Source organism: Staurois parvus, unplaced genomic scaffold (assembly GCF_062004578.1).
Source record: "Staurois parvus isolate SC_StPar_1 unplaced genomic scaffold, SC_StPar_1.0 ptg000080l, whole genome shotgun sequence".
NCBI lineage: Eukaryota > Metazoa > Chordata > Amphibia > Anura > Ranidae > Staurois > Staurois parvus.
The window spans coordinates 3,878,065-3,896,788 of record NW_028317876.1 but is presented as its reverse complement, the minus strand read 5'-3'; the positions used below and the strand labels follow the sequence as shown (position 1 = coordinate 3,896,788).

Sequence of the window (18,724 nt, the reverse complement as noted above, 5' to 3'; positions counted from 1 at the left end):
AAAAAAGATAAAGTACATAAGTGCATCAGACAGTGGGGAGATCCTACTTTTGGATCCCCCCCAAAATACCACAAACAGGTGGTGACTCATGTTGCTAGACTCCAGCTAAAACTTAAATATCATGTATTTATTTATTTATTGGGGGGGGGGGGGGGGACACCTTGTTCAACAGAACTGTCACTTGTGTCTACAGAAGCAGTCATCTGAAAAAAGTGTAATCTCCTGGTCTAGAGTCCTTTTGCTAACAAATGCACTTTAGGTAAGATAAGGGTGACCTTTTAGAATTAAAAAAAATTGAAGAACAATTACAGAAAAAAGCAAAACATATCTGTTGTTTCGAAGAAAAAAAAAACATGAAGACTGAGCAGCATCATTTATTTATAAAGCATTATTATAAACACCCTAAAAGTGTTATAGTTCATCCCAATCTCAGTCACTTTGATAGACAGCTTGGTCTGTATGGAAATATGCAGAAAACTATAGATAAAGGCATGTGAAAATAATATACTCAACGTTATCATAAATCATATCTAAACCCTAAAACAAAGTCATTTATTGCAGCTTACCAGTCCTTAGATGCATTCGTTTTTAAGGATTTCTATTTTTATTTTCCCTGATGATCTTTCCAGTAACACGCTTCCTGTCCTAGGGTGACAACATTCTCTCACTATACTGTATCTATGAAGGAGTAAAGTTGTCACCCTTGGCTGCTTTCCTGAATCAGATTACAAATACCCCCAACTATGCTCATCTCCTTTACAGAAGGAGGAAGGGTTGTGAATTTCTTCGAAGATACAGTGAGGAACAGAAGTATTTGAACACCCTGCGATTTTGCAAGTTCTCCCACTTAGAAATCATGGAGGGGTCTGAAATTCACATTGTAGGTGCATTCCCACTCTGAGAGACAGAATAAAAAAAAAAATTCAGGAAATCACATTGTATGATTTTTAAAGAATTTATTTGTCTTGCACTGCTGAACATAAGTATTTGAACACCTGAGAAAATCAGTGTTAATATTTGGTACAGAAGCCTTTGTTTGCAATTACAGAGGTCAGACGTTTCCTGTAGTTCTTGACCAGGTTTGCACACACTGCAACAGGGATTTTGTCCCACTCCTCCACACAGATCTCCTCTAGATCTGTCAGGTTTTAGGGCTGTCACTGAGCAACACGGAGTTTCAGCTCCCTCCAAAGATGTTCTATTGGATTTAGGTCTGGAGACTGGCTAGGCCACTCCAGAACCTTGATATGCTTCTTACGGAGCCACTCCTTGGTTATCCTGGCTGTGTGCTTCGGGTCGTTGTCATGTTGGAAGACCCAGCCACGACCCATCTTCATGATTTCTAAGTGGGAGAACTTGCAAAATCGCAGGGTGTTCAAATACTTCTGTTCCTCACTGTAGCTTGGAAAGCTAATGACTAATGTTCTCAGAAAACTGATGCAGCCACATCTGAGGACTAGTCAGCTGCAACATATAAAAATTCTGTCCTTGGGTTGAGGTATATTTTAACTGTGTACAGTTACAATATTTGTCATGTCAGTAGTCCTATTAGAAGAGCTGTGGCCTAGTGCACTAAAGCTATGTCAGGATGAGAACAGATGACCTTGGAAAGTATGCTCTTGAATGTACTTTTAATATGTATTACAAACAATTAAAAAACATGAATTCTTGGCACCTGCCAGTGTTCTTGGCTCCCCTTTCCTCTCTGCTGCAAGCCTCTCTATGCCCAATGAATACTAATGCATCTGTGTGGCATCAAACATGTCAGCAGCCAGTCAGTGAAGTCATGGCACTTAAGAGATCATCACCCAGAGCTCAGAGGGCTGTGTGTAGAATCCAAGGGGCAAGTTCCATACGGAAGCTCCATTCACGACATGTTCTCTTGTGTGTGTGCGCCAGAAACTGGTCAAAGCATTCACAAAACATCAGGGAGACAGGACTTGGCGGTGACTCTGTTTGATAAGCCTGACTGTGTATCCGCAGAGGAAAAATGTATGTTGTCACTTGTAAATAAAGCTAATCAATGTTGAATGTTTTACTGACACAAACTGATACCGATGTATTCACCGGTTATGTCTCCAGTCGAGCTGCTCTCTGGTAATGATGAATGTTCCCCCAACTTAATAATGGAAATGCAAATTTACGGAAAAACACGTTTGTTCGTTTGATATAAAAAGGAACATGACAAGTGAGCAAATAACCAAATCCAATTCATTTTCATGTGAACAATTCAGCAATCATACAGACAGAGCAGAAAAAGAAAGAGAAGGCATGTCACATTTCTTATCTCGCACAGCTAGATTTAAAATTAGAGTGTCCACATTTTGACGGTCAGAATGATGCACTGCCTCTTTTTATAATCATGTATGTTAAAAAATTTCCTTTGATTAAACTTCCATTTCCTAAATAAATAATATAGAGAGCGAATTCTCTGATTTAAATTAAGGCTTCAGTGCCGATATAATTTTAAATGCTTGGGCTGAAAGGTCATTACAATAAAAGACATGTTTACCCTGCCTAATATATAGGTTAGGCAAGGGATCTACAAACTTTTCAGTACAAAGCCACATTGTAAATTCTACATATATTCCTGGGCTGAAAAAAAATCTCCAGCAGTGCCCCCCCCCAGCACTTAAATCAGAGTGCCTATTATAGTCTCCCTTACATTAGGGTCCCCATCAGAGTTTCTTCTTGCATGAAAGTTCCAACACAGCCCCCCTCACATCAGAGTCTTAATCAAAGTTCCCTGTTACTTAGGGAGCAACCTCTGCTGACTTTAATGTTCAATGTCTGCACATCAAGGACCCAAGCTGCATGCCAGATATAATCTTGTAGCTGGCCGGATGTGGCCCACAGGCCATAGTCTGAAGACCCCTGAATTAGGCTATAGTTCCATGTACAACTCAAAAGGTTCAACTCAGTGAGGTACATTGGTCACAGAAACAAAATTCATCACTTTTCTTATGATAATTTCTTCATCAAAACCTTGAATTCACACGAATAAATACAACTGACAATGAAATAATTTTTAAAAACATACACTGCTCAAAAAAATTAAAGGAACGCGTTTTAAACGAGTATAGCATCAAGTCAATTAAACTCCTGGGATATTGATCTGGTCAGTTAAGTAGCAGAGGGGGTTTTTAATCAGTTTCAGCTGCTTTGGTGTTAATGAAATTAACAGCAGGTGCACTAGATGGGAAACAATGAGATGACCCCCAAAACAGGAATGGTTTTAGAGATGGAGGCCACTGATATTTCTTTCCTTACTCATTTTTTCTGTTTTGGCTAGGGTCAGCATCACTACTGGTAGCATGAGGTGATACCTGAACCCTACAGAGGTTGCACAGGCAGTCCAACTCCTCCAGGATGGCACATCAGTACGTGCCATTGCCAGAAGGTTTGCTGTGTCTCCCAGCAAAGTCTCAAGAGCATGGAGGAGATTCCAGGAGACAGGTAGTTACTCTAGGAGAGCTGGACAGGGCTGTAGAAGGTCCTTAACCCATCAGCAGGACCGGTATCTGCTCCTTTGTGCAAGGAGGAACAGGATGAGCACTGCAAGAGCCCTAGAAAATTACCTCCAGCAGGCCACTGTTGTGAATTTCTCTGACCAAACAATCAGAAACAGACTTTGTGAGGGTGGCCTGAGGGCCTGACGTCCTCTAGTGGGCCCTGTGCTCACTGACCAGCACCATAGAGCTCGATTGGCATTTGCCATTGAAAACCAGAATTGGCAGGTCTGCCACTGGTGCCCTGTGCTTTTCACAGATGAGGGCAGGTTCACCTTGAGCACATGTGACAGATGTGAAAGGGTCTGAAAAAGCCGTGGAGAACATTCTGCTGCCTGTAACATCATTCAGCATGACCGTTTTGGTGGTGGGTCAGTGATGGTCTGGGGAGGCATGTGCATGGAGGGACACACACACACACACAGACCTCTAACAAGCTAGACAATGGCACCCTGCCTGCCATTAGGTATCTGGATTAAATCATTGGACCCATTATCAGACCCTACGCTGGTGCAGTGGGTCCTGGGTTCTTCCTGGTGCACAACAATGCCCGGCCTCATGTGGCGAGAGTATGCAGGCAGTTCCTGGAGGATGAAGGAATTGATACCATTGAATGGTCCCCACACTCACCTGAACTAAATCCAGTAGAACACCTTTGGGATATTATGTTTTGGTCCATCCAATGCTGCCAGGTTGCACATCAGACTGTCCAGGAGCTCAATGATGCCCCGATCCAGATCTGGGAGGAAATACTCCAGGACACGATCCGTGTCTCATTAGGAGCTTGCCCCTACTTTGTCAGGCATGCATACAAGCATGTGGGGCCATACAAACTACTGAGTACTATTTTGAATTGCTGCAATGAAATTTCAGCAAAATGGGCTAGCCTGCTGCATCATTTTTTCACTTTGATTTTCGGGGTATCTTTGAATTCTCTGTATGTTGATAATTTTCATTTCCATCAAACGATGGGGCATCCTTATGTTCCTTACACATTACCCAGTCTATATCAGGATAGATGTCCAGCATGATATGTTCCTTTAATTTTTTTGAGCAGTGTATATTCAACCACAGAGCTCCTTCATTTCTCATGAAATAATATGTTTTATGTTTTACACTTACTTTTAATTTGTTGTACATGCAGTAATATAATCCTTAAAAGAAAACTTATAGTGAATCGAATAAAAAATTTTCGGCTGTAAAAACGAGATTGTGGACAACTTCAAAAAACCTTTAGATGTGTTCCTCAGGAAGTAGAATGTAAAGGGCTATGAGAATTGTTAAATAAATCACACATATGTATACACATTGAACTGGATGGACTGGATGTACTCGTGTCTTTTTTGACCTTAAAAACTATGCAACTAATGAGATAATGCACAGTAATGAAAATACTAGATGTTATGGTTTAGTAGTTTAGATACTACATGTTGTTGTGTATATGAAGACTACTGCTGCATCCAAGTATGTATGCTTAACTCAGTAAAGTACCTTCTATTCCTCTATCCCTTTCCAAATCTGCAAATTCTTTTTTTTTTTTGAGACTGCGAATCAGGTTCCTTTAAGAGGGTAGCTACACTGATTCTACATGGTCCCTTTGTATGTAAGAACGTAACTACCCTCTCTTGCTCTCTTCCAAGATAGACTAGCGGCTACAGACTGTAACTATCATGCACTGCTCATTCCAAACAAATGGTAGTGAGGGGGAAGAAGAGGTTAAATAGTTCATTGAAGACAATAAATGGAGTCAGAAAAACACAGTAAGAAAGACTTCATGAAAAATAGAATACAGGGCCATTAGATGGTGCATAAATATGGATTATTTGTAGATATTATTTTGGAAAATAAGGATATCGTTTATTGTCACTTTAACCTCTTTCAATTCCTACCCAACAGTAACTGATGCTCCTCTCTGTGTCAATCAACCAGGAACAAAAGTGGTGCTTGTCACAATATACAAAGATGCCAAGAAGAAAAGACATTCACAAAGTAGAGATAAACATAAATAGTTTAAAGATAAATGTTGGAGGCACTTTTAGTCCTCATGCACACTGGATGTTTTTACAGCTGCTCTTATTGGCTTTTGACCTTTTTTTTCTACAGCCAGTAAACTCCCCAGTATGTTATCCTATGTGTCCATGCACACATAGACTGTAATCAACGTTTTTTGGCAGGGGTGTTTTTGGCTGGAAAAAAACCCATAACTAGTGGGTTTCTAGAAGAGTTTGTTAGCTGTAAAATGCTCTAACACGGCAAAACATGGTAAAACGCAGTAAATTGCGGCAAACCAGCATTTTTGGACTTTTTTTTTACCAGAAAATTCTTTCTGGTGGTCAAAAAAAACCTAAAGAATGCTAAAAACACAAATGCAAAACAACGTCACTAAACACTAATACAAAACCACTAAAAACTGCTGAAAAAAACACGTTTTTAACGTGACTTTACACAGCTAACGTTAGCAGCTTTATTAAAATGCCTAGTGTGCTTGGAGCCTTAGAAAGACACTATAGTGGGGAAACAAAGTCCATAAAGACAGATCAGGAGAAAGATTCAGGCATGTATACACACTAACAGTAACGACATAAAATTCACAACTAGAACAAGCTAATACAGTTCCCCTTAGTAGCCTATATTATCAATGGCATTCCTAAGGATTTTATTTTAAGTGGAAGAGGAACCTCATTAAAACTTTGCTCTGAGGTTCTGTGATCTCTAAACACACCCCATGCTGCCTCCCAGTGTCAGTGCTCCTACAATATACTGTGCCTCCAAAGAAAAAAAGAAAATTAACCCATGCTTTCTATACCATCTGTCCATTTACCACTCCATTTATTCCAGCTGCTCCCTCACTGGCATCACCAGCATGGCTGCCATAATTTCCTAGGATTTTACCAATCTCATGCTACCAACCTTAAATGGTTAAACATTTTTACTGTGTCTTCAAAGTTAACACAGCCAGGGGCTTTCACCATTACTCATATCCAGAGCACTCCTATTCATTTTAGGTTATTTCACTTCTTCCTTCTATAGTCAGTCAGCAAAGAATGTAAAAAGAGTGCATCACACAACACTCCAGCAATTATTTCACAGCATGAGCTCTGTCAAGATTTAGAAAATATAATTAATGGACAAAGGTGCCGTTCAGTCTAAGCAAAATTAAAATAGATAAAGCACCTGGCCCAGATGGCATCCATCCCCATGTGCTGAAGGAAATGAGCTCAGCAACTGATAGGCCACTTTATCTTATTTCCTAGACTCTCTTAACTGGGTCAGTTCCATATGGGTCCATAGTGGATCTGACTGGCATATAATGCTCTGTTCTCTTGTAAGTAATTTTTAAGGGGTGATATACAGCAGAAATAATCCAACTGTAAATAATAAGCATGGATTAATGAAAGGCAGAGCTTCCAACTGTTGCTGTTTTGAAGGAACTGTCCCACTTTTGGAACCAAATCCCTTCATCCTCATTTGTCCATCTTTTTGGTCTGATATAAGGACCACTAAAAAGAAATGTACTATTTTATTACCAGAAGTGTTATACTGCAGTACATCCAACCATTAAATTTGTTAGTTTGAAAAGCCAGTATGAAGAAAAATTTGTTGAGAAAGTTAATACTTGTGGGTGTAACAAATAATTTTTAGCATATCAGTTCTTCATGGTCCGTGTAACTGGTGCATCGCAGGTAAGGTGCTTTACATTAAAATGTGTCCCTCTTTGGGAGGTATGGAAAGATTATGTCTAACTAACATGATGAAGTTAATGACAGCTGCACACAGGAAATGTTACCAATATGATAAAGTTGAATATTGCAAATGTATTTGATAATGCCCCTTGTAATAGCTGGTTACATAAAGAGAAGGTGCAAGCACTAACTTGTTGTGCTACATACACTATATTGCCAAAAGTATTGGGACACCCCTCCAAATCATTGTTTTCAGGTTTTCCAATCACCTCCATGGTCACAGGTGTATAAAATCAAGCACCTAGGCATGCAGACTGCTTCTACAAACATTTGTGAAAGAATGGGTTGCTCTCAGTAGCTCAGTGAATTCAAACGGTGTACCATGATAAGTTGATACCTGTGCAGTAAGTCCATCCGTGAAATTTGGTACTAAATATAACTGTTAGTGGTATTATACCAAAGTGAAAGCAACTGGGAACAACAGCAACTCAGCCACCAAGTGGTAGGCCATGTAAAATGGTAGAGCGGGGTCAGTATGTGCGCACAGTACGCACTAGTCTTCAACTTTGCAGAGTCAATAGCTAAAGACTTCCAAACTTCATATGTCCTTTAGATTAGCACAACAGTGCGTAGAGAGCTTCATGGAATGGGTTTCCATGGCCGAGCAGCTGCATCCAAGCCTTACATCACCAAGTGCAAGGCAAAGTGCCGGATGCAGTGGTGTAAAGCACGCCGCCATGGACTCGAGAGCAGGGGAGACGGGTTCTCCGGAGTGACAATTCACGCTTCTCTGTCTGGCAATCCGATGGACATGTATGGGATTGGTGGTTGCCAGGAGAACAGTACTTGCCTGACTGCATTGTGCCAAGTGTAGGTTTGGTGGAGGGGGGATTATGATTTGGGGTTGTTTTTCAGGGGTTGGGCTTGGCTACTTAGTTCCAGGGAAGGAAACTCTTAAGACATTTTGGACAATGTCATGCTCCCAACCTGTGGGAACACTTTGGGGATGGCCCCTTCCGGTTCCAATATGACTGCGCACCAGTGCACAAAGCATGGTCCATAAAGACATGAATGAGCAAGTTTGGGGTGGAGGAACTTGACTGGCCTGCACAGAGTCCTGACCTCAACCAATAGAACTCCTTTGGGATGAATTAGAGTGGAGACTGCGAGCCAGGCCTTCTCGTCCGACATCAGTGCCTGACCTCACAAATGCGCTACTGGAAAAATGGTAAAAAAATTCCCATAGACACACTCCTAAACCTTGTGGATAGCCTTCCTAGAAGAGCTGAATCTGTTGTAGCTGCAAAGGGTGGGCCAACTCAAAATTGAACCCTGTGGACTAAGACTGGGGTGCCATTAAAGTTCATGTGCGTGTAAAGGAAGGTGTCCCAATACTTTTGGCAATATAGTGTATGTGTGTATGTACTGGTGAAAGAATGAAAGACAAAGGCAGTTACAAATGGAAAGAACTTAAGAAAATGGCTATATGGGGAATTAAATGGCAGAATTTAATGATGAAAAATGTAAGTTCACATGCCTAGGCTATACCAGCGTTTCCCCTACACACTACATAGAATATGGAGCTGATGTAGGATTTTGAAATGGTGATTAATAGGGAGCTAAGCAATACCACTCAATGGCAAATAACAGCAGCAAAAGCAAAATAAAAAAAATTGGGGTGGTATAAGAAAAAGAATAACAACACATATAACAAGTATGGCATCACCACTCCTTTTAATCAATTGTATGTTCATATTTTACAGACAGGAGTACAGTTTTGGATTGTACTCTGCAAGAACACTAGAAATCTGGAGAAGCTTTAAAGTCAAGCACATAATAGAATTTCTTTTTGGGAACATGTGGAATGTTATACCAAATGAAGAAGTAATGACAAATCAATAAGATATTTTGTTAAAAAAAAGTAGTTTGCTGGACTTGAAATGATTATACTAAAAAAGGTTACAGAAATAATCCAATCCAGGAACTTAATCTGGCAAAATTTCCCAGAGTTGCCAAATGTTTTACATTAGATTTTTCTTGACCAACCTGAAAAGATTTCCAAGACACTGAACTTTGATGGACAAGTGCCTTCTTTAACTATGTTACCCATGAGACAAAGTAACACTTTTCTACCAATTCTTTCGATTGCTTTATCCTGATACACTGTTGAGATCAAAGATGTCTAAAAAAAATAAACTGTTCTTATAGCAGAGCAGCCTCTTCCTTGTATTCTCCCATAGAGTATTACAAATATATATATTTATTCCTGAAGACACCTGTGAATGTAAAACCCAGCTTTGTTGCACCTAAATGCATGTAAACATATGTAAACAAATGTAAAAGAAATTAAACATCTAAGTACAGGTATATGTAATCTGGGAGGCACAAGGTCCACTCACTCTGGGTGTTTAGCCCCAATGCAGAGGGCTCTAGCATTTAGCTGCTGGTGGAGGGCACAAGAGTGCCGTCCAGCCTAGCTACTGGAACCCTGTGAAACTCTATGAGAGTTTGACAGCTGCTACCGCTAGACTGCGCATATAACAGCACGTCCGTCTAAGGCGGTATGTACTAAGGGACAAATGCCTGTAACACAAAAAGTCTGCTTTCTGGACATTCTTCCCTGGGTGCATACTGCACTAAATGTTCATACCACTAGGTGTACCAACCAGCTGCTGCAGCTGTCAACCTCTCATAGAGTTTTATAGGCTGCCAACAGTGGGGCTGGATGGCACATCTGTGCCCCCCACCTGCAGTTAATAGCCAGAAACTAATTCACCAGGGCTAAACACTGACTGTACATGGGGCCTAAAACTAGTTTGATTTCCCAGATGTCTTCTCTTTCGTTTAGAAAAGCTAAATGCAAACCAAACCTAAGACTAGACATGAAATTACGTAATAACTTATTATACAAATTTGATGTGGAGGAAGTTTTGTTCAAGTACATATCTTAAAAAAATCCTATGTGGCCTCTAACTGGATACAGGGGTTTATATATTGTACAAAGTTTCCTTTGAGTATTTCAGTTCCCATTAAGGTTCTCACAAAATAAAGTCTTTTCTCTAAGCAAAGCAAACCATCCGCTCTAATGAGACCACAACAGAATAAATGACTTCTCTCTCTGAAGAGATGCAATTTTGCTCAAGCTTTAGTTAAGCTATAAATATGGAAAATTTCTTTCCCCGTCATACGGTGTATAAAACCACTCGTCACCTCTCTGGATTTTTGAAAAGTATGTTTAGCTTTGGGTGACAACAAGCCACATCATCTTTTTGTAAATCTATGTCTTTTATGGTGTTTAAAAAAGGAAGCCCATGAAAAAAATAACCATGGCCCTCAGCCAATTAGAGTCTGCCTTTTGAAAAAATGTCCCCAATGAAAGACTTTAAACTAAACGATCTGCTATCCATGCCAAGCCTGCAAAATTCAGTGGCTCTGAGGTTTCAGAGCTGATCCTTTCTGGCACCAGTCAAGTACGTACATAGTCTTATGGGTTTGAGTGGTAAATTATCCTCAAAAAGTAAAACATCTTAAAGAGGTATGAAACCCTATAACAAAAATGTGATATTGCAGCTTACAATCTTTATATTTTGTGGATAAATAATTTTTTAAAACTTTTTTCCCCTGGTATTCTGGCCAGTATTCACTCCACTGGAAAATAAATGGTGACACCCTTGGATATCAGCATCAGGGGAGAGAGTAGTGTTAAATGTTCAAACAATTTTAGATAAACTTAACTAAGAAATTACATTTGAACTCCAGCTAACATTTTACTGTTAAAGCAACAGGTTTTTTTTTTTTAGGATAAAGTGTTTATATAAACAAATAAAAGCTCACCACCATCAGTGTTAAATGGTTTGTCTCAACCCTCTAACTGACACTTTTGCTGGACAGTTTGGTCTGTTAAAGAGAGTTAAAAAATAAAAGACTTACTGACCAGATCACTAGGTGAAATTAAAAAGTGTACAAAATGAAAACAACTGCAGCCACCACATCTAAGGACAGTTAAGCAGGAATATATGAAATATTTGTTTTTGGGTTTAATACCGCTTGAAATGTATTCTGTCATCCATCAACCCACGGACCTGTATTTAGTTGCAGTGGAATACCAGCCTGTTTGGCAGGAGAAGAAAAGCTTGTGTAGATTATCTATTTGTGCTTGCATTTACTGATATGCCAGAATGAGCTCTTCTCAGTGTCCATCCCTCTTGCGATGCAAGCTTTTTAGCCCTACCATGGCAACACAAGCAGCATAGAGCAGCAAACAAATGGGAACTGTGCATATGTGTGATTTCCTACAGATACAATGTAATCAGGATGAGATGCGGGCAACTGTGACCAATGAGATGCTGAACTCAGTATGCGGGAAACAGAGTATAACACTGTCTACACAATCAGGCAGCTCTGTGGACAAAAAAACAAACAGTTTGGAAATAGAAGAATATCTTTATAATTGACTGAGTTTTTTTTCTTTCTAGATACAGTTCTGTTTTCATTTAATGCTAGGTAAAGTGGAAAGTGCACTCCAAAGAAAGCAAGATCTCCCATTCCAAAACACTAAAAGGTTTGTAAATATATGTACTTACCTTACCCCAGCTTCTATTCTGCAGCGGGTGATCTCGCCATAGATCTGGCAGGATCCTGGGGAATGCTGGGTAGCCCAAACCTCACAAGAAGATGCTCCTTCACTGTGCTGAAGCAGCATCTCATGACATTTCCGGTACTCACCATTCTCAAGATCTCGCTGGAAATATTGACATTATCCTTGATTAGGTGCCTTGGGCATAAGTATACCTATTAGCTTCTTTTTTTGCCGTTTTCTTTTTTAACTTTATTGCAGTGTTTTCGATTGAGGGGTGGGACTTCAGCAAATAAGCAGACAAATAATTCATACACATCCACCACTTACTGGCCCTGTAATCTATTTTTCATTAAATTACTTGTTAGGACTTATTAAACTCTTGACGCTGGCCACACATATATATGCGATTGCTCGGTGGGTGGGCCTTAGCATATAAGCGGCCTTGTTTAAACTACTTACTGTGGCGCTCCCTACACGCTCACAGCATGGTAGCCGGTGGTGATTGGGAAGCTCCTGATGCATACTTGAGAGCCAATCACAGCGGTCACATAACCCAAAGGCCCGTCTCCACCTCCCAGCTTTTAGAACCCGTAAAAGGGCAGGGAGGTGGTTGGCACCAAAGGGTTAACATGTGAGGTTGGGGGGGCAGTAAAACCCCACAGTTGATGCAATGCACGTGGTTGCATTGAAGTACAACTCTGGAACGAGCAAGAGAGGGTGGCTACATTTCTTAATACAGTGGGACCATGGAGAATAAACGTAGCCATCTTCTAACAGGAAGTCTGAACACACATCAAAATGAAAATTAATTTGGAGATTTGGAGCAGGCTAAGAGCAATAGAAGGGACATTTTTGAGTCAAACTTGAATGAAATTTTTTTTAAAACTAGAGATTAGTGTCACTTTACAGAATAGGTGCTTGGGGCTAGGTTAAATTTTAAAGATTATTTTTAAATCTTAGGGATTAGATTAACTGTTACATGTAAACTATGTATCAGGGTTCAAGACAGGGTATAGTTAACTATTGGTGTGAGGTGAAGGGTTTAAAATAAGTTAGGGGTCAGACGTATGGCAGCAGAAAGCCCCACACTAAAACAACAACTCTGGAAAACCAGAATAAAACTCCAGAGACAGTCATCTTTGATCTCAGAAGCCACAATATATTCAACACACCTCAAGAATGCTGTAGTCTGTTCCTCTGGCATACATGACCACAGCGTGTGCAGAGTATGTCCTTAGCTTCATCGTCAGCTTCATTTCTTCCTTGTTTTCATTTTCCAACAACCGGTATTTGATGTAGCTGTTCCCACTGAATGTTACAGATGAACCAACTTCAAAATAAACAGGAATATATTTGAGCAAAGAGACTTATATTTGGTGGACATATATTTACAATTTACTGAAGGAAATAAAACATGAATCATTGTATAAACCCCCACAGGCTTCTCTCAAAGATAACACATCAATCATATGTACAGTAAAATAAAAGAGCCAACATCATTTGCATTATCTTCATGTAAATGGATCTCCCCCTCAGAGTAACATATGGCCAACAAATGTGTCACTATGGAGAGAAAGAACACAGTACTGTTCATGTTCTGCTCAACTGTATTACACCAAAATAACATATACAGTAGAGCGCCGCTTGAGCTACACTCCCCAGAATAATTGCCCAATTTAAGTCAACCGCATGAGAAACTCAATGAATTCCCAAACATCTTCCCTTAGGCTAATCACTAAGATCACTGGCCAAGAAAAGGGTTTATTTATGAAGGGAATGCAAGAACAGAGATGGACCGGGTCACTGATGTAGCCAGGCCTCTACCGGAATGACAGCCAAGATTGCCTGTGGCTAGTGATTGCTCAGTCTTTAATTATTGTTCAGGAGTGCTCAGGCATGAGGTCTCAGTATCATGCTTCCTACTATCAATCTGAGTGCGTCCCAACTAAGGAGAGGGAGCAGGAACTGACTGGTCATCGCATCAACGATGACATATACTAGTGCTAATTCATTGCTTACAAGCAGAACTAATTCTAGGCTGCCAGGTTCTGAAATTCTCCTTATTGCAAGACTAGGTATTTAATGACTGCATTTCCATAATATACAATCATTGCCACGGATTTCAGAGATTTAGTAGTAGATCAATAGGTTTAAAAGAGAAGTAGGGCTTTTCTTTCCTTACTGATACTTACCTAGGTGGATGCAGCATCGGTCCGATGCTGAATCTGTCCCCCGCCGGCTCTAAGGGTGAGAACTCAGCAATCACATGATCGCTGAGTTCTCCCCTCCGCTGTCAGTCACCACCCTCTGCTCAGCCCCCTCAGCACTCACTGGAGTGCTGGGTTGTAGAAGGGTAGGGAGCGGCTGGCTCAGGCTCTCAGCGCTTTGCTGAGAGGCTGAGTCAGGTGTCGCTCCAGATTCTGGGATGGATCCCAACTTTAAAGTCAGAATCTTTCCCCAGCCTGGACCAGCTGAGTGATGTCAGCTGACAGCGGACCTTAGCTAAAAACCGGTCACAGGAATGCAGAAGAAACTGCACTATTGTGATCCCCAAAAGAGCTTTGGTTGTACTTCTCCTTTAATATAGTGCCATTTGCCATATAGTAGTTCTCACATTTTGAGATAACTGTCCACCTATTCAGTATACTCTTTTGGAAGCAAATAGGATGAGGTGATAACACAGAAGAGCAATTAACAAACGGTGTGTTGTCACCTCATAGCAGGTGGTGAGTGAACAAGGACATGGCTGGATTACTAGATGCCATTTTGTAATGAGGACTGTAGATTTAAAAATATTTCAATAACCTAATATGTTAAAGTGACTGTAAACCTCTGAAATGAAAAATTAACAAAGCATATCCTTCTATAGCGTGTACTTGCCTCTGTCCCAAAAACAGCATGTGTGATTTCTGTCTCCTATCTCATTCCTCTGCTATCCGCATGAGTCACTACTGACAGTCTATGCCAACACCAAACAGCCCCCCACTCCTCCAGCACACAGCAGGTGACTGACAACCTCAGCTGTGCATGTTTCCCTATGAGACTACATAGAGGGGTGTGTCCATTCCCACCACTGAGGTCTCAGATTACACTCAACTCTGTGCTCTATGCAGTGCAGTGTTTGAAATCAGAGCCCCACCCCCTGCCTTCTAAAGCTCACAAATGCTGTGTAAATTCTGAACTTTGGATAGCTGTAGAGAAGAGTTGGCTGCAGATAAACAGGTACTACATAAGCTGGTCTGGAGTGTGAGAGGAAGAAGCAGCACAAGGAGCCAAATGGTTCATGTGCTGACCAAAATTATGATAATAGGGAGAGTGCAGAGTGAAAGTCACTGTGATGCTTCTCCTTTCACTGTCTAGCAACAGGCTGGGGTGGATCCAGGATGACCTGGGCTCTGAGGAAATAGACTGAATGATGATGATGATCTTGCAAGGGTACTTTAGAGGAAAATCTCAAGGTCAGAGCTTAATATTGATGCAAACCTTTGTTTTGTTATTTAATCCTTGAAAAAAATTACTTATATTTTTTTTCTATATTGTAATTTTTGGCTGGGTTCTGCTTTAAAATAATTAGCAGAGCCTTCTGTACCACAGAAATACAGATTGAAACAAAATTGTGATGCCTGTTAAAGAAACACCACCCCAACCTACAAACACCAGTTTAGGTAAAGGGTGAGTACTGCGTGTGCCTTCAGGTCACATTCCCTCTGAAGAAGTCCCTATAGGGAGGAAACATGCCAGGGATTGGAGGCCTGGCATGTCCCCATTCCGGTATGTTCCATTGCATCTGATTTTGGATGACTGGAGCCCAGTAGAAGGAGCCTGGTTAATTGCGTTCATTATGTGTATTTGAGCTCAATGTCAAAGCTACTGATCTTATAGCTGGTGGTCCAACCAGGCAATTTGGTGCTAGCTACAGCACCAGCCTTGTCACTGGAGAGAGGAGCTTATAAGTCAACTTTGTATCATAGATGTGGAATAGACACAGATCACTCAGACAAGTACCAATTTTCTCTCTACACTGTTAAACAAAGCAGTGATCCAACTTTACATCTTCAAATTCAAAATACTTATTTGCACTCTCACACCCAGTTGTTACATGGCTCATGGTTTTCGATTACCACTGACTGATTTGCAATATTGGGACTAGAGCAGATTTTTGTTATCACTTTTTACATGATTGATTGAATATGAACATATAGGCATTCCAGGTAGGGAAGCTGGTTTTTACATGATTTTTAGTGTTTTGTGCTGTGTTATGTTATGATAGTTTATCTGATGCAATGTTGAAATATAATTAAATAGAATGAGACACAGTCTTTATACATTTATTAAGTTCACCTTTCATAATATTTTACACGTTACACACTCAAATTTAAAAAAAAAAAAACGTGGCTGTACAGAGCTCCGGCTGCCCGGCTGCATCACTCATTCACAGTCCTCTGTGAATGAGAAAACTACAAGCCCGACAGCCTCAGCGGCTGTCAGCTTGTAGTTCTCGATGAACTACCACAGAACTGTAAGCGCTGTGGTAACTCATTGATTCCTACTGTCAGTATAGCAAGCAGATATACTGACAGGTCTGCAGGAGACCTGCATGACACCAGCAATCAATGCATTACAGACTCCCAAAATAAAAAATAATAAATGCACATATCTTTACCTGCAAAAAAATGTGCATTTATTATTTTTTGGCAAACTGTGAACTTATCCTTTAAGGTCCTGTTCAAAAGGTGATTTAAAATCGTGAGCAGAATCAAAGATAATTCTAAAACACAGAAGAACGCGCAATGCGCTTTTGTGTGCCATTCGTCTTGATGGCACCCCAAATGCGGTGTGAATCTACTGCAATTGTTGCGCAACAGTATTGTATCAAATGTGCCTAAGTTTGGCACCCACAAAATTGGCAAAAATTGGGCTAAGTTTGTCACCCACAAAGGGGAAGGAGCTTCTTTTGGGTGGCAAATGTGCATAGGGCAACCCATTGAAGTGAAATGGCTGCTCTATGCGCAACACATTTTTCTGCAAGTAAATAGTGCTTTAGAAATTGCAAGTGGGACCAATTGTTCCCGCTGTGCAGGGTCTGAACGGGGCCTGATGCTTTGTGTTTTTGCTCATCATCTAAAGCTTGGGGTTTGTTTATATATATATATATATATATATATATATATATATATAGACTATTACAAGTTTTTGGTTGAGCAGATATAGATTTAAACTATTAAACTAACTATTCAGGATGCTGTGCCCTGTCCCAAAGCAGTAAGTACTTGGGCAGCACAGTGGCTAAATGGTTAGCACTTCTGCCTGGCAGTACTAGGGTCGTCGGTTCAAATCCCAACCACGGCACCACCTACCTGTTCTCCCTGTGCCTGCGTGGGTTTGCTCCGGGTACTCCGGTTTCCTCCCACAGTCCAAAGACATGCTGGTTGGCTCATTGGCTCCTGTCTAATTTGTCCCTAGTATGTGTATGTATGAATGTGAGTTAGGGCCTTAGATTGTACACCCCTTGAGGGTTAGGGACTGATGTGAATGTACAATAAATATGTAAAGTGCTGCATAAATTGATGGCGCTATATAAGTACCATAAATAAATAAATTATACTTGTAACCAGAAGTCCATTGTGAATTCCTGTCATTCTAAAGTTCCTCTGATGATTTCTTCCCCTCACTGCTCACTTTAGTGTTGCGCCTCTGACTTCAGTAGCAGATAATATAATACCTACATATTCTAATTTGGTTTTTAAAGTTTACGATTTCAGGTGGAGTTCCAATGTGGTATAAAAAATACTATTATAGTATACAAATCATCAAGCAGGAATGTCTTACCATTGCATTGTCGATCATCTGAGCAGACACAGTTGTACTTCTCTTCATTTGCATCTACAACACATTCCATACCCTCTGGGCATGGGTTTCCTTCGCAAACACTGTTCATAATGGGACATTTCCCTCCTGTTAAATAAGAACCATGACATTAACATTGTAGGCACAGTTTATACACACATACAAAGAAGCTTGCAGCCACTTTGTCCTGTTCAGCAGAGTTTCTTACCTTTGCACAAGCAGACAGATTTCCGCAGGTGTCTTGGAGTCACAAAGCTAAGCCTTGCTGTGCTGTGCGTTGACATGACATTCTCATCTACAGAGATCTTCTCATCACAAAACCTGAGGGGACAATCCACATCAGCACAGAGTTTATGGAAGACCTCAAGGATTTTAACCCCACTGAAGTCTTCGATCTCAGCTACAGAAGCATTTATCTTTTGGATAAGGAGTTTTGGAACAAAGCGTGTACTGCCTGGTTTATCTACAGCCAGGAGGACGTCCAGGCTAGCAGGTGGGTCAGAGGGTTGCAGGCTAAGAATCTGGACATCAATCTTGCGCCCTCCCAAAATATTTTTTAACGTTCTCTGAAAATTGCGCCAGTAATCTCCAATAAATTCCTCCGGAGAAAGGTTGGAAAAGCGGAAGGTTATACTGTGATTTAGCATCTCCTGGGTTATCTGTTTGATATGAACAGTAATATCTGCTGAGGTTGTAAACATTCCATCGTTAACACTGACGTTTAACAGATATTGGCCAACATCCAATCGCCTGTGTGCTATCAGTTTCCCCCCTGCGCTTGAAACGGAAAACATATTTTCCACTTTGGAATCCAGGCTGTACATGAGTGTATCATAAACATCCTGGTCCGTGGCATGAATCTTTCCAATCACACCCCCAGAGTACTCCTCTCCGAATGTTGTGATGTATATTTCAAGTGGTAAAATGGCTGGAGGGTAGATGCTCTCTTCAATCACTCGTATGTCAATGTTTGTCACCGATGACAGCTGTGGCTTCCCATTATCTGCCACCTGGAGGAAAAAAAAGAAACATGAAAAAGTGTGTTTTCCAGCAAGAGGCAAGAAAAATATGCTATTTATACATTACAGGGGAATACCAGCTTATGT

The 18,724-nt window shown here is 40.6% G+C and overlaps 1 protein-coding gene across 8 annotated transcripts in view; it reads right to left on the bottom strand.

Annotated features, from left to right (window-relative positions):
• The window catches only part of FAT1 (FAT atypical cadherin 1), a 361,321-nt gene that overhangs the window by 31,431 nt on the left and 311,166 nt on the right, over positions 1-18,724 (bottom strand). For all 8 annotated transcript variants that reach the window (XR_016311628.1, XM_089669573.1, XM_089669572.1 and 5 more), the window contains 3 exons: positions 17,827-18,628; positions 17,601-17,726; positions 12,944-13,101 (listed from right to left, as the gene is read on the bottom strand). Coding sequence is in view for 7 of the 8 variants with exons in the window: in XM_089669573.1 (XP_089525699.1) it covers positions 12,944-13,101; positions 17,601-17,726; positions 17,827-18,628 (1,086 nt within the window). In the remaining variant the exon portion in view is untranslated. The remainder of the gene's footprint in view (positions 1-12,943; positions 13,102-17,600; positions 17,727-17,826; positions 18,629-18,724) is intronic.